Source organism: Drosophila arizonae, chromosome 2 (genome assembly GCF_054131065.1).
Source record: "Drosophila arizonae isolate 15081-1271.41 chromosome 2, UAZ_ARI_1.0, whole genome shotgun sequence".
Lineage (NCBI taxonomy): Eukaryota > Metazoa > Arthropoda > Insecta > Diptera > Drosophilidae > Drosophila > Drosophila arizonae.
In genome coordinates, this window is record NC_142922.1 from 21280606 (window position 1) to 21292129 (window position 11524).

General features: G+C 43.9%; 1 protein-coding gene across 2 annotated transcripts; it reads right to left on the minus strand.

The window, feature by feature from the left end:
- Nucleotides 1–523: 523 nt before the first annotated feature.
- Osi24 (Protein) lies at nt 524–8957 on the minus strand. 2 transcript variants are annotated; one of them, XM_018001014.2, is made up of 6 exons: nt 8377–8957; nt 2385–3390; nt 2211–2324; nt 1789–1950; nt 1287–1731; nt 524–1188 (listed from the first exon to the last, which is right to left on the minus strand). In XM_018001014.2, the coding sequence occupies exons 2-6, from the start codon at nt 3340–3342 to the stop codon at nt 978–980; spliced, it is 1890 nt and encodes a 629-aa protein (XP_017856503.1). In that variant the 5' UTR covers nt 3343–3390; nt 8377–8957; the 3' UTR covers nt 524–977. The 2 variants fall into 2 exon arrangements, with proteins under 2 accessions (XP_017856503.1, XP_017856502.1); XM_018001013.2 differs by having other exon boundaries at nt 8344–8957.
- Nucleotides 8958–11524: the final 2567 nt, after the last annotated feature.

Consider the following 11524-nt stretch of genomic DNA (forward strand, 5'->3'; position numbering starts at 1 on the left):
GTTCGTTGATACTAGTTTGTTTTTGGCTGATGTACAAATGCCGTCCATATAACTTTACAGCTTTGAAGTTGAGCGAAGTATGAAAAACAAAAATTTGAAAACATTTGCCAATCATTTTTGTCTTTTCAACATGCGGGTAGATTTTCAAAAGAATATGAGAATGTATAATAAAATAATAATTGTGTCTATGTATGAATGTTTTTGTTATATATCAAATCCAAAAGACTCATAAAAGAACCGAAAAAGGAATGCATAGATAAAATGTTTATTTTGCAGTTTTCTCGTCAAATATTTGTAAACAAAATTTACATTTCGTTTAGGTTTCACAATTTTTCATTAATACTTACATTTCTCCCACTCCTGTCCCATTTTTTATGAGGCCCCTGGGAAAAGTCCTAAGCTATAGCTTAATGAAAATCTGGTCGTTAACTTTATACTACAGATTAGTTTTTATTCATTTTGTATAGGAGCTTAAAGAGCTTAAAGCAATTCAGGCTGACTAAGTAGATATAACAATATTAAATAAATAAATAAATAAATAAATAAGTATATATATACTGTATACAAATACATAAATTATATAGCATATTCAATAAATTAATCCGTTAAACAACTCAACTAAATGGCTAACGATAACAGCAACTGCTTTGCGTGTTAATTAAACTATTCAACATAAAAATTCTCTATTTACAGCACTCTAATTAAAGCCCCGAAACACACAACCCATCGTCAGCTGACAACATATTCAAGATACATAAATATTTATACAAATATTTATGTCTATGCGAAGCATGTTGTATATGTGTATAGATAAATAATGTATAGTCGCTCATATGCATTCATGTATGGCTAGGCTAAAGTTAAATTTGCATAATTACAGCTACAGGCATCAACACCTGGGGTGCCCAGGACCTGACTCGTGCGAACTTTCACCTTACGCTCGTCTGGCTCGTCTGGTTGGTCTGGCATCCTGCGTCCTACGCCAGCTTGCGGGCCTCCACCAGTTTGTTGATGTCGTTGTAAGTGGAGAGCATTGCTGGATTTTCGAAATCCTTGAATTCTTTGCATTTCACGAACGACTGCTCACAGTCGACGCCATCCTGGCCATCCTTGGCGGCGCGCATGTACTTGAAGAAGCGCAGGATGTCTGGGTTATCGGAGGTCGGCTTGCGCAATTCATTTAGCTCGCTGGCAAATGAATCAGAAAATAATATACAAATTAACGAGTTTCACACATCGCTTAATGATGTTTCATTGCATATTTTCGGGCGTGCAGAATTACTCACCGACTGAGCTGGGCCGAGACGAGATTGCTGTACGGAGCATACTTTGCGGGATTGGCGTACATCAGGCAGATGAGCTTCTCGCGGCAGTGCTCGTTCTCCGAGTTCAGTTTCAGCTGGGCAAACACCGAGTCCAGACGCGACAGCAGCGGACTGTAGAAGGGATCGTAGTTGGACAACAGCAGCGAGGAGTTTGGCACCTTCTGGAAGCTCTGGAATGTGTTCATATTAGCGGGCGAGGCGGGCTTCTTGGCCATGCCGGGTGCCGCCATGCCGCTGGACGAGCCCGACGAGAGGCTCTGCGAGTTCTTGAAGGAGGCGGCGCCAATGCTCTGCAGCGCACTGAGATACGTGTCCTGCATCTGCTGCCCCCCGTACCTCGACAGCGTGGCCGAGTTCAGCGAGTTGGGATTGAACGGCGCATACTGCGCCTGCTGCTGCGAGGCCTCTGTGTGGAAGAGGATATTAGCCGGGCGAATGCCATGGGATAGACAATTAAACAAACCTGCATTGTACTCATAGCCAGCATTCGGCTTGCCATCATCGGCCATGGCAAACTTGTTATCCTCCTCAAAGTTAAGGCTGTTATCCCGAAAGTCCAGCTCCTGCGGCGGGTCCATGGGACGCACAAACAACGGCACGGAGCTGGCCGAGCCCGAGGTAATGCCTGTTAATGAATGGACCAGTTGCACAAATTGAACAACACATTCGTACAAAATATTCTAGGCGGAAGTGAACGACTAGCAGATACGCCGCAATTATGCATTCTCAGTTTCAAAGATTCAACACTTTATTGCTGATATACATTGGACTGCAGATGCTGTGCATGTTATAGCATATAAGATGACTAACTACTTACGGCTATGAGTACTCTCCTTTATTACTCACACTCATTACTTTAAGGCACATTCATGCTTCGGTACTCACCCTTGCCAATCAGGCGACTCACGCTGCCAATGATTGTGGGCAGAAAGAGGGCGAACAGCAAACTCTTTAGCACCTGCAAAGCCATGTAGATGGGCCACATTATCTTCTTGAGTCCTGTCGGGGAACGTGATTCGTTAGTGCGAGTGCGAGAATATTGTTTTCCCAAAGTCTTACCGGCAAAAAACAATAGCCTAGCGCTTTGCAGCGCACGGGGAACGTTGAGCTCCACATTGGCCGATTCGAAAATGCTGCGCTCGAGCCTGGCTGGTTTCTCCACATGCTGCTTTGTGTGATTCTTTTGCAGAGCAAACACGAGTCCTGGCATCGCCTCATATTTGCCCTCGTTGAAGAATTGCTGTACATATTCCGTGAGCAAGTCCTCCAGGCCCTGCAGCTCATTTTGCATCACAGTCGAGCTCTCGTTAAGCTGCCTGACTCTCTCAAAGGGTTTTGTGGTTGTTGTCGGCGTCGTCGTCGTTATGGTTGTTGTTGTTGCTCTTGTTGTTGTTGCTCTTGTTGTTGTTTTCGCTGTTGTCGTTGTGGTAGCTGTTGACATTTGAGTTGCCTTTGACCTTGGTTCGGCCTGGACATTGTGTGCCCCTGCAGGTGCATCCTCTCGCATGTAATCCTTGCGCTTCACAGCGACTGCCAGGCGCAAGTCGCTTTCGCCTTCGACCGGCTGGAAGACACGGTACTGCCCCGATTTGGTAAACACATTGCGCGATATAAACTCGGGGCTGACGTCCCTGGGCAGAATGGGCCGGAAGCTGTTGTCGTCGTTACGCGCCACGCCCGTCATCGTCGTCAAAGGCTGACTGAAGGCCTGGCCAGCAGTGCCGCCTGCTTCATTGTGCCCGCCTCTTGTCAACACTGAGGCATGCCCCAGCTGGCAAAGCAGCTGCAGCAGCAGTGGCAGCAATGGCAACAGCAGCGGGCTGCAGCGTCGCTTTCTGTGCGTGTTTGCTTTTAATTTGATCTGACGGCTGGCAACAGCGCTCGGCCTGCTTAGCATTTTCATTAAACTTTTGCTGCACCTCTCGGCACCACTCTGCTGTAATTTGTTTTTATATTGTATCTCTGTGCTGTTTTGTTTTTCCTTTTCTTTTTCTTTTATTTTATGCATCAATTTCATGCCACCGTTTCGCTGGATCGCTGTTGCACGTTCTGTTCGTTACGCTCTCTGCAATGAAAGCCAAAGGCGTTAAACTTGTTTCTCGCACTCTCACGCGGCGAGGGTGGTTTGAGCAATTGGCCACAACTGCGATTCGCTTGGCGCATAAATCATTTTACAGCACGTGCGTGACAGACGCGCCGAATGTGACCTGAAGCAGCAGCCACCCACTTGTTAATCAGCTTGTCTATTACCACAACACTTGCTCTCCCTCTCTCCTCAGGTTCCTGCCTCTCCCTCTCCCTCTCCCACCCCCAGCCAACCGCAGAGCGCAGCCAGCGGCGTTTTGTTAGGCGTTAAGCAAGCAATGCACGTAGCACACTTTTTATTTGTCTTTGTCGGCGACGGTTTTTAGCACCCAGCCTCCTCTCCCTCTTTGCCGCTCCTCTAGGCGCCTCAAAAGTGAAAATATATACAGTTTGTTTATATTTGCACCACATTTCAGTGGTTCAGCTGGAGCTGCGCCCGTCAAACCAAGCCAACTCACGATATTTTCATGTCGAATTTTCACTTTCGATTTTGCTTCAGCTGCTGCTGCTGCTGCTGCTGCTGCTTGGCTGCATAATGAATGTGCCCGATACAAAACGAGTATTACAGAATTACTATCAAGAGCTATCCGACTTCAAAGAGCAACACAATTAAAGAGCAAAAACTCTTTTCTCTTTCCGTTTTGAGAGGTCTTATTATGTGAATAAACACATTCTGTGTGCAGATCACGGCAAACCCCTTACTTCACTCAGTGTTCATAGCTGAGCATTAAATATGTAAAATAGTTTCATAATTTCAATAGATAAATTGACAGAACATTAATTATAAAACTGCATAGCTCAGTCCTCTTGTTGATTTATGAAATTATGCGATCTATGTTTATACGCATACAGAGAAGCTGATGGAATTATGCAATATATTCGACATCAAATCAAATCAGCAAATAGTTGTTAACATAATTATGCTTTCTCTAACTGCGTCATGTTGATAATGAATAGGCTTAGGCAATAGTTTCAATTAAATATATATGCGGCTGATTGACAATTGGCAATAATAATTGCAGTGCGAATGGCAGTTCCGAGTCCTTGGAGAACACTCAAGCAGCGCATCCAGGCAAATGCCCAGCAGCCAATTGCTAATTAACAGCTGACCTGGCCGTAGGCACTGTGTCTATAGCTTGTATTTTCAATTAACACACACAGTTTCAAGCCAAGTAGCTAAGTCTCTTGATAATAATTCAATTTTATAACATTTATATGTAGATCTTCAAGCCTTTATATTAACTACTTTCTTCACACATTCAAATATCAAGTTTGTTGCAAATTCAAATGAACAAAGCAAAATGGAACAAAGGCCACACCGCAGACATTAAACTAGTTTATTGTAGTAAATTCCTTCATGTGTGTAGCCCATTGAGACTAATTTATACGTCAGCTGACTGCTTTTGGCTCAAAGCCATCAAATATTAATCGACAGCAGAAGACGAATGAGCAGTTCGAGCAGTTCGAGCAGTTTGAGCAGTTCTCTGCTGAAAAACTAATTAACACGAACAGCAAATGATACTGATGCTTTTATAAATGGTGCATTCACGTTGCATTGGCTGCAATCATTTATCATGGACAGACGCATTTACTGCCACAGCTGCAGTTGCAGTTGCAGTTGCAGCTGGAGCTGCCAATGCTTGGCAAACAAATTAACTTAGCTATTCACTTGCACACACGTTTGAAAATCCGTGTTCATAGGGGCTTTAGCTTTAATTATTCCAAGTCTGCTCGAGCTTTGGGTAATGTGGCGCACAGCATACTGCGATGTCTGCATGCAAATTAGCTGCCAGAATATAAGTGCTTAGATGAAACCCAAAAGTCGACGGGCAGAACAAACTAACGAGACTTTATCACGATGTTTGCATCTCTCTGTAGGGCAGCGGAGCAAGCCTGGCTGCTAGTTTCCTATTCTCTTCTAGCTCCAGCTGGCTTCATGCTCTAATATTCTTGCCCCCATATGTGGCACGAGTTTGGCTCAACCACTGCAGCTGGCAGACAGCAGCTTTTAATCTGCTTAGCTGTGGGCTCGTGGCCTTTTACTTTTGCTGATTTTGGCTCAGCGTGGGCTTGGCTCATCTCAAAACGCTGTTCTAGTCGCAGAAGCAAGTTTCTCAATTAATTCGCAAAACTTTTCGAAACTTATGACAGCCGCTGTCGCCGTTGCCTTAATGCAAATTGATGGAATTGGATCATAAGTCGCGTCCAAGTTGTTGCATATGAATGTCATTCGCTTTATATAAAGGCACAAAGGCCAACAGACAGTGGAGTGAAAGAGAAGGAGAGCGAGAGAGAGAGAGAGAGAGACAAATGTGTGTAGAGCTGTGGGGTTAATAAGCTAACTGTCAGCATTTGCGACATCCTCGAGCACGCACTGCTGTTGGTAATAACACATAGTACAAAAGTTAGACAATGCCTTAAGCCACCGCAACAAGTTTGTGTAACAAGTTGACAAACGGCCGCCAGTTAGCGGTCAAAAGCGCTCATAAACAAACACTTGGACGTCGCAATTGTCTCGGCCAAATGGCTGACATAACCGTTAGCAGCAGTGCTCAAGTGTGGTCTAGAACCAGTTATCAGCTGCCGCAGCATAATCCCTTGCCACAAACAGACGCAAGAGCTGGCCAAAAGCCAAATGGGATTCTATAACCAGCAGTTGTCGGCCATTCGAGCGAAGGGTAGTTGTGTGAGTGCAGACAGCATGGGAATCGGAAAATTATGGAATGAGCCACTTGAACATACCATCGGTGGATTGATATGGAGTAGCTTTATGCATTCAACTAAAATATTTAATTTAAGTACTCAGAATAAAGTAAAATATTTAGGGGATACTCGAGTCGTGGAATGTGGACATCGGATATTCAAGTATCAGGCAAATCAATATATTCGCTTATATAGCAAGGCAAACGGACAACTGCGGGTTAGCGCTAGTTGGCTGTGTGAGCGCACATCATTTCTGTCATATGCAGAGCACAGCAAATAAATTGAGTTCCAAGGAAATGACAGCCAGTTGAGGAAATATTGACAGTTGTTCAAAGGATCCCATACAATTGATAACAGTCAAATCATTTTCCGCAATTGTTCTAACAACATCTTCGTTTTGTTCATCTTTTGTTAACTTAAACACAACCGAATTTCATCCTTAAAATAAAATCCATTCAATAAGTACTGCAATCAATCAAAAGTTAAAGTCCGCCCTCAAAATAGCTCGTAAAAAAGAGAACAAAATAAAAGAAAACAAAGTAAAAAGTCAATTTGGTAAGGCTTAAATGAGCTCCTGTCATACTCCGCACTCTGATTAATGGCTAAATCTGGCTGGGCATATGCCTAGTCGCTGCTCCACTCCGCACAAATTTCTAGTCTATTCTTGGCTTGTGTTTGAATGTCAATTCATATCAATTTCCTGAGCCGAGCCGAGCCGTGCCAAGCCATTCCCCTCCGCTCCCCTCCGTGCCGTGATTGGCCCGTGTAATGCAATTTGGCTGTGCGTCAAATGTGAAATGTTGTTTTCGCCAATTAGTTACCAATTTCGCCTGCAGCCCAGGCCCATTAAGCGCTGATTGTTTTTTCGTTTCCCCCCGGTTTTGGCCTGTGCTTTTTTTGGGGCGTCGGCTGCCAATCAAATTGGCTAATTTGTATGCGTGATGTATGCCTTGTTTGCCTTGCTGTTGGCCAAAAATAACTTTAACTGCAGTCGCCGATCGAAGAAGAAAAAAACGCCATGTGATGCTGATGCTTTAGAAAGTTACATCTCCGCATCGTGTGCGGTCGTTAAGCGCCATCCAATAAATCCAAATTGAATTGTTTTAGTGCGCAAATTACGCAATCCCTCCAAAGACTTGACGGCCATCAAATGACAATGGCCAACAGCTCAATTTGAGACTAGCACCCAAATCATGTTGGCATTCGAGCAGCGCAACTTTTCCGCCTGGACGATTTGTCAGAGACAAATGTGCATATGGCCTCCATCTGTCGGATGCGTATGGCACTCGTCAACCGGCGGCAGTTGCAGTCACAGTGGCAACTTTCAAAGTTGCTGCTCATCCGCTGCTGCACGTCCTCAAAGCGAGAGTTGGAAATCAGCAGCAGCAGCAGCAGCAGCAGCAGCAGCAGACACTTATGCTGCCAATAAGCAAAATGAAAGTACTTTGTGTGTGTGTGCTCTGCACTGAATGTATCTGGCAGATACATTTCACCAGGCCCAACAACAACAACATTTACACGCACCACCGGCCAGCGGCACAGCAGCACCACAGCAGCACATTGCGACAGTTTCAGTTACAGCTGCTTAACGTTCGGTAATCAATAGTCTCCGCATTAATGATGAGCTCTCGGTGCAGCAGTCTGTGAAATTATTAACATTTTGCAGTTGATTGATGGCAACAACAACCACAACTAAGACCAAGACGAAAAGACAAATGACAAATAAAAACGAAAACAAATAAAATTAAGTTGTGGACTTTCTTGTAGGCGCATACTCGCATACACTCGGATGACTCGAAAAGAAAGTGTCATATGACATTGTTGTTGCAACTGTTGCTGCTGCTGCTGTTGCTGTTGTTGTTGTTGTTGTCGTTGTTGTTGCTGTGGCCGGGTTCGATTCTCTGTTAATTGAGGTAGGCCAGTTGTTAAGTCTTATATAACACACAAGCTCTTCAACAATTCAATTCAAGCCCTAACCCGCTTGCGCGCTTTCAATTTCAAAGTCCATTCAACAGAGTGAGAGAGAGAGAGGCAGAGATGAGTGTGTGTCTGTGTGTGTGTGTGAGAGAGAGAGGTGTAAATTCGACGACAGTGAAATGCTAACAATTGACTTGGCCATTATTTCTGTCACGCTCGCTTTAGATCTCCGCAAAATCTCACGTAATTATAGAGCCGAATTAATTTTCAGCGCCGTTACATACAAATACCAACAAACAGAAGACAAACTCACTTTCAATCCGCTTGGCTTTTTTAATTAGTTTACCTCTTAGATAATGCGCATTAGTTCAGTTGGCTGCAACTTGCGGTTAATTGATTTGTTTTACACATTTTACGGGCTTTGGCCTTTAGCACTGCCCACTGGGGGCTTAACAAAACTTTTGCGGAATTCCGCCAAAGAATTTGGCTCGACTTTACGAATTTCGTTGAAACTTTCGTTTTTGACTTTTGGTCTGACTTGTTCGGAAATTGGAATTGCAGTCGGCGTTGGTGAAATGCCTGCAACAAGCGACTAAATAACCGACTAACCGAAACCCGACCGAAAACCCGTTCACTTTGCGCCAACACTGCGATTCATCACTTCTGTCAATGCAATTGTTGCGTTCGCGTTCGCGTTTGCGTTTGGCTCTTTTCACTTAGCCCACTTTGCGCACAAGTCGAATCTACGATTTGTCGAGATATTCATATAATTTCTACTCGATTTGGCATTCCGTCACCTCAATCGAGATGGGCGCGCAACAACGGTTAAATGCTATCCCAAGTGTGCTTTCATTTGCATAAATTCCAAGCGCGGACCGGCACTGCGTTGCGACTGTCTCACAGCTCGCCAAGAGTTGGACTGTCGGGCGAAAGCCAACGGCTCCGATGTCGACGCGGCGGGTGCGATCAACCAGTTTAGCTGGCTGTAACGTAAGCGTAAGCGGAACGTAACGGCTTACGTCTTGCCGTTGCAGAGAGCCACAGCTGTTCGCTGCGAGTGGAGCAGCTGCTGGCGCTCCACTAAGAGCAATATCCGTCCAACCTGACATTGACGGCGCGTCGTAAACAGAGTGACAAAGCCACAAGCGATTTTCTCTTTTACACGGAAATTTGAAAGGCTAATGAAAACTGAGCGAGTGTGAAAAACCTAAACTAAGACTCCATTTAACCCTGTGCCGGCTACGACTCGTCAATGTCGGCAGCCCCAAAGATTACTAATCTCTTCCATTTGTGCTTTATCATCATCGCGAACAATAAATGTCATAGCCCTGCAGCATAGATTAACGGAAATGCCGAAGTCAGTCCGGCTGACCCAGCCAAATTGACTTTCGTTTTTGATGGGCAAAAAGCGAACTGCAACTGCAGAGCCAAGACAGCAGATGCAAAAAAATGCCCATTCATTGAATGCTTTACGAGCCATTACGGAATACCTTGGACCACCCCAGCTAGAAGCGCTACTTTTCCACAGAGGTGATTGCAGCCACGCCTTCCCTTCAGTATGTGGCTCAAATTATTAGCTTAATGGGCAATTAGAGAGACAACACGTGCGGCAAACAAAGACGTCAAGGCAATACCTCCCTTCGATTCGGGTTTTTAGCTAAATTTACTAAGTCATCAAGGCAGAGGAGAGAGAGAGAGAGAGAGAGAGAGAGCTCATAAAAGCTTTGCATGCTAAATTTAGAAATTTCTCACCTTCTCCTGGCTATAAAATATACTTTGGGCTTAATTACAATATGTTTGTAGAGCTTCGAAAATCGATAAATATTAAATGAATATTCAAATATTCATGCAATATTTATTTCGAATTATTCAACATTAATATGTACAATCTGTAACAGAAATATTTTAAAACACAGACACAGACGCAAACTCAATCATCTAGAGATGTTTGGCTCTCGATGTACTTAAAATATTTGTAAAACCTACGAACTAAATATTCTCCTCTTCGTTTGGTCTATCATGATCGATCAGTATAGTAAAATATCTTTCGATTCACAGCACGCAAACTCATCATTGAAACATCAATTAAGTATCCGATTAATTTAGAGTGAAAATATTAATATATACAATAAATATTTGATCTGGGAAAACTCTTGAATGATATTAAAATATATTTAATAAAATTCATTATTCGTATCTTATATATCGACAGCATTTAAAAAGTTGTCCCATGAGCTAAACCATCAATTGCGGAGTTTCACAAACTAGTCCATCGACTTTGCTAAATCAGTGGGGTGTAGTATTTATTTATTGGCGGCGAGCGAGTTTCTTTGGCCGGTTTACGCACGAGAAAGTCATAGCCCAGAATTGTCCAACTAACCGGCACATTGTTATTAATTTCTGGTGACAAACGTGGCCATTGAGCCGTGTGCCCAACGACCAGAAACTGAGTGGAGCGGGGGCTGGCCTGGCCTGCTGCCCTCAACTTCGACCACAATCATTCAAAGGCAGCAAAATCAAATGGCAAAACGAAATGAAAGTTACTTAGTATTTGAAACCACAGAATCAATAACAGTTCGCTCTCAATAACTGAAAACGTGAACAATGGCCCAGCAATGTTTTTTGTCTTCATGTTTGCGGCATATTCTATGTGGGCTGGAAAAATGAATTGTGGCATTAGCACGTGCAAATATTGGCCAACTCATGGGAAAGTGTCAGAAAGTCATTTAACATGTTTTAGTCAAAAAGCTAGCAACTGGTAATTGGCAAATCGGCAACCTGGCAGCTTGGCAACCTGATGAGAAAGAAACCATTCGAGCCGCTTATCCACGGGAACAGCCATATGTTTATGAGCTTTGAAGTGAGCACGAGCCATGAATCAGTGTGGGCTAGGATGGCATTGAGTCACTATCTTACAGTATTTTGTGGCCTGGCAACCTTGGGGGGTGCAGCAACGCTCTGGCTCTGCCAATAAGTCGCATTAGATGTTGGCTGGATGAACTCTGTCAATATTAGCGAACCTTTTTTACTTTCGGTCTCTGTGCCTAGCTGTTCATTAATTTCACTTTTACTCATAAATATGCTAATCAATGGCTCACGCCTCAGTCAAGCCGCAGCGCAGCTTTGTCAAATTGATTTTCACAGCAAATCTTTTTCGGCTGCTTTTTAGCTCTTACCCAAATCGTTTATTATGTTTGACACTTCAGGGCAGTTGGCTAAGAGTCTGGTCAATTTTAGAATGCCTAGGCCGTCAGATTGAGTTACGCAATGCGTTCAAGAAGAAAGTTAAATAACTTTGCTCTCCCTCTCTCTCTCACTCTCTCTCTCTCCGTCTCACTCTCTCTTGTGTACACTTTCCACTTGTCGCTGCGGCAGCTGGGCATAGATCTCTTGCGTCCACAGACAGTTTTTAGCATACGGCTGACAACTGTCGTTAGTGACATCATTTGGCCAGGCCAAAACAGGCCACGCCCGGCAAATAAACAAACACTTTC

Excerpts from the sequence above, each read along its gene's own strand:
- Osi24 (XM_018001014.2), bottom strand. The coding sequence starts at position 3,342 with ATGAAATTGATGCATAAAATAAAAGAAAAAGAAAAGGAAAAACAAAAC. Across the intron at positions 2,325-2,384 it reads TAGGCTATTGTTTTTTGCCG|GACTCAAGAAGATAATGTGG; the intron begins GTAAGACTTTGG and ends GTTCCCCGACAG. Across the intron at positions 1,189-1,286 it reads GTCTCGGCCCAGCTCAGTCG|CGAGCTAAATGAATTGCGCA; the intron begins GTGAGTAATTCT and ends TTCATTTGCCAG.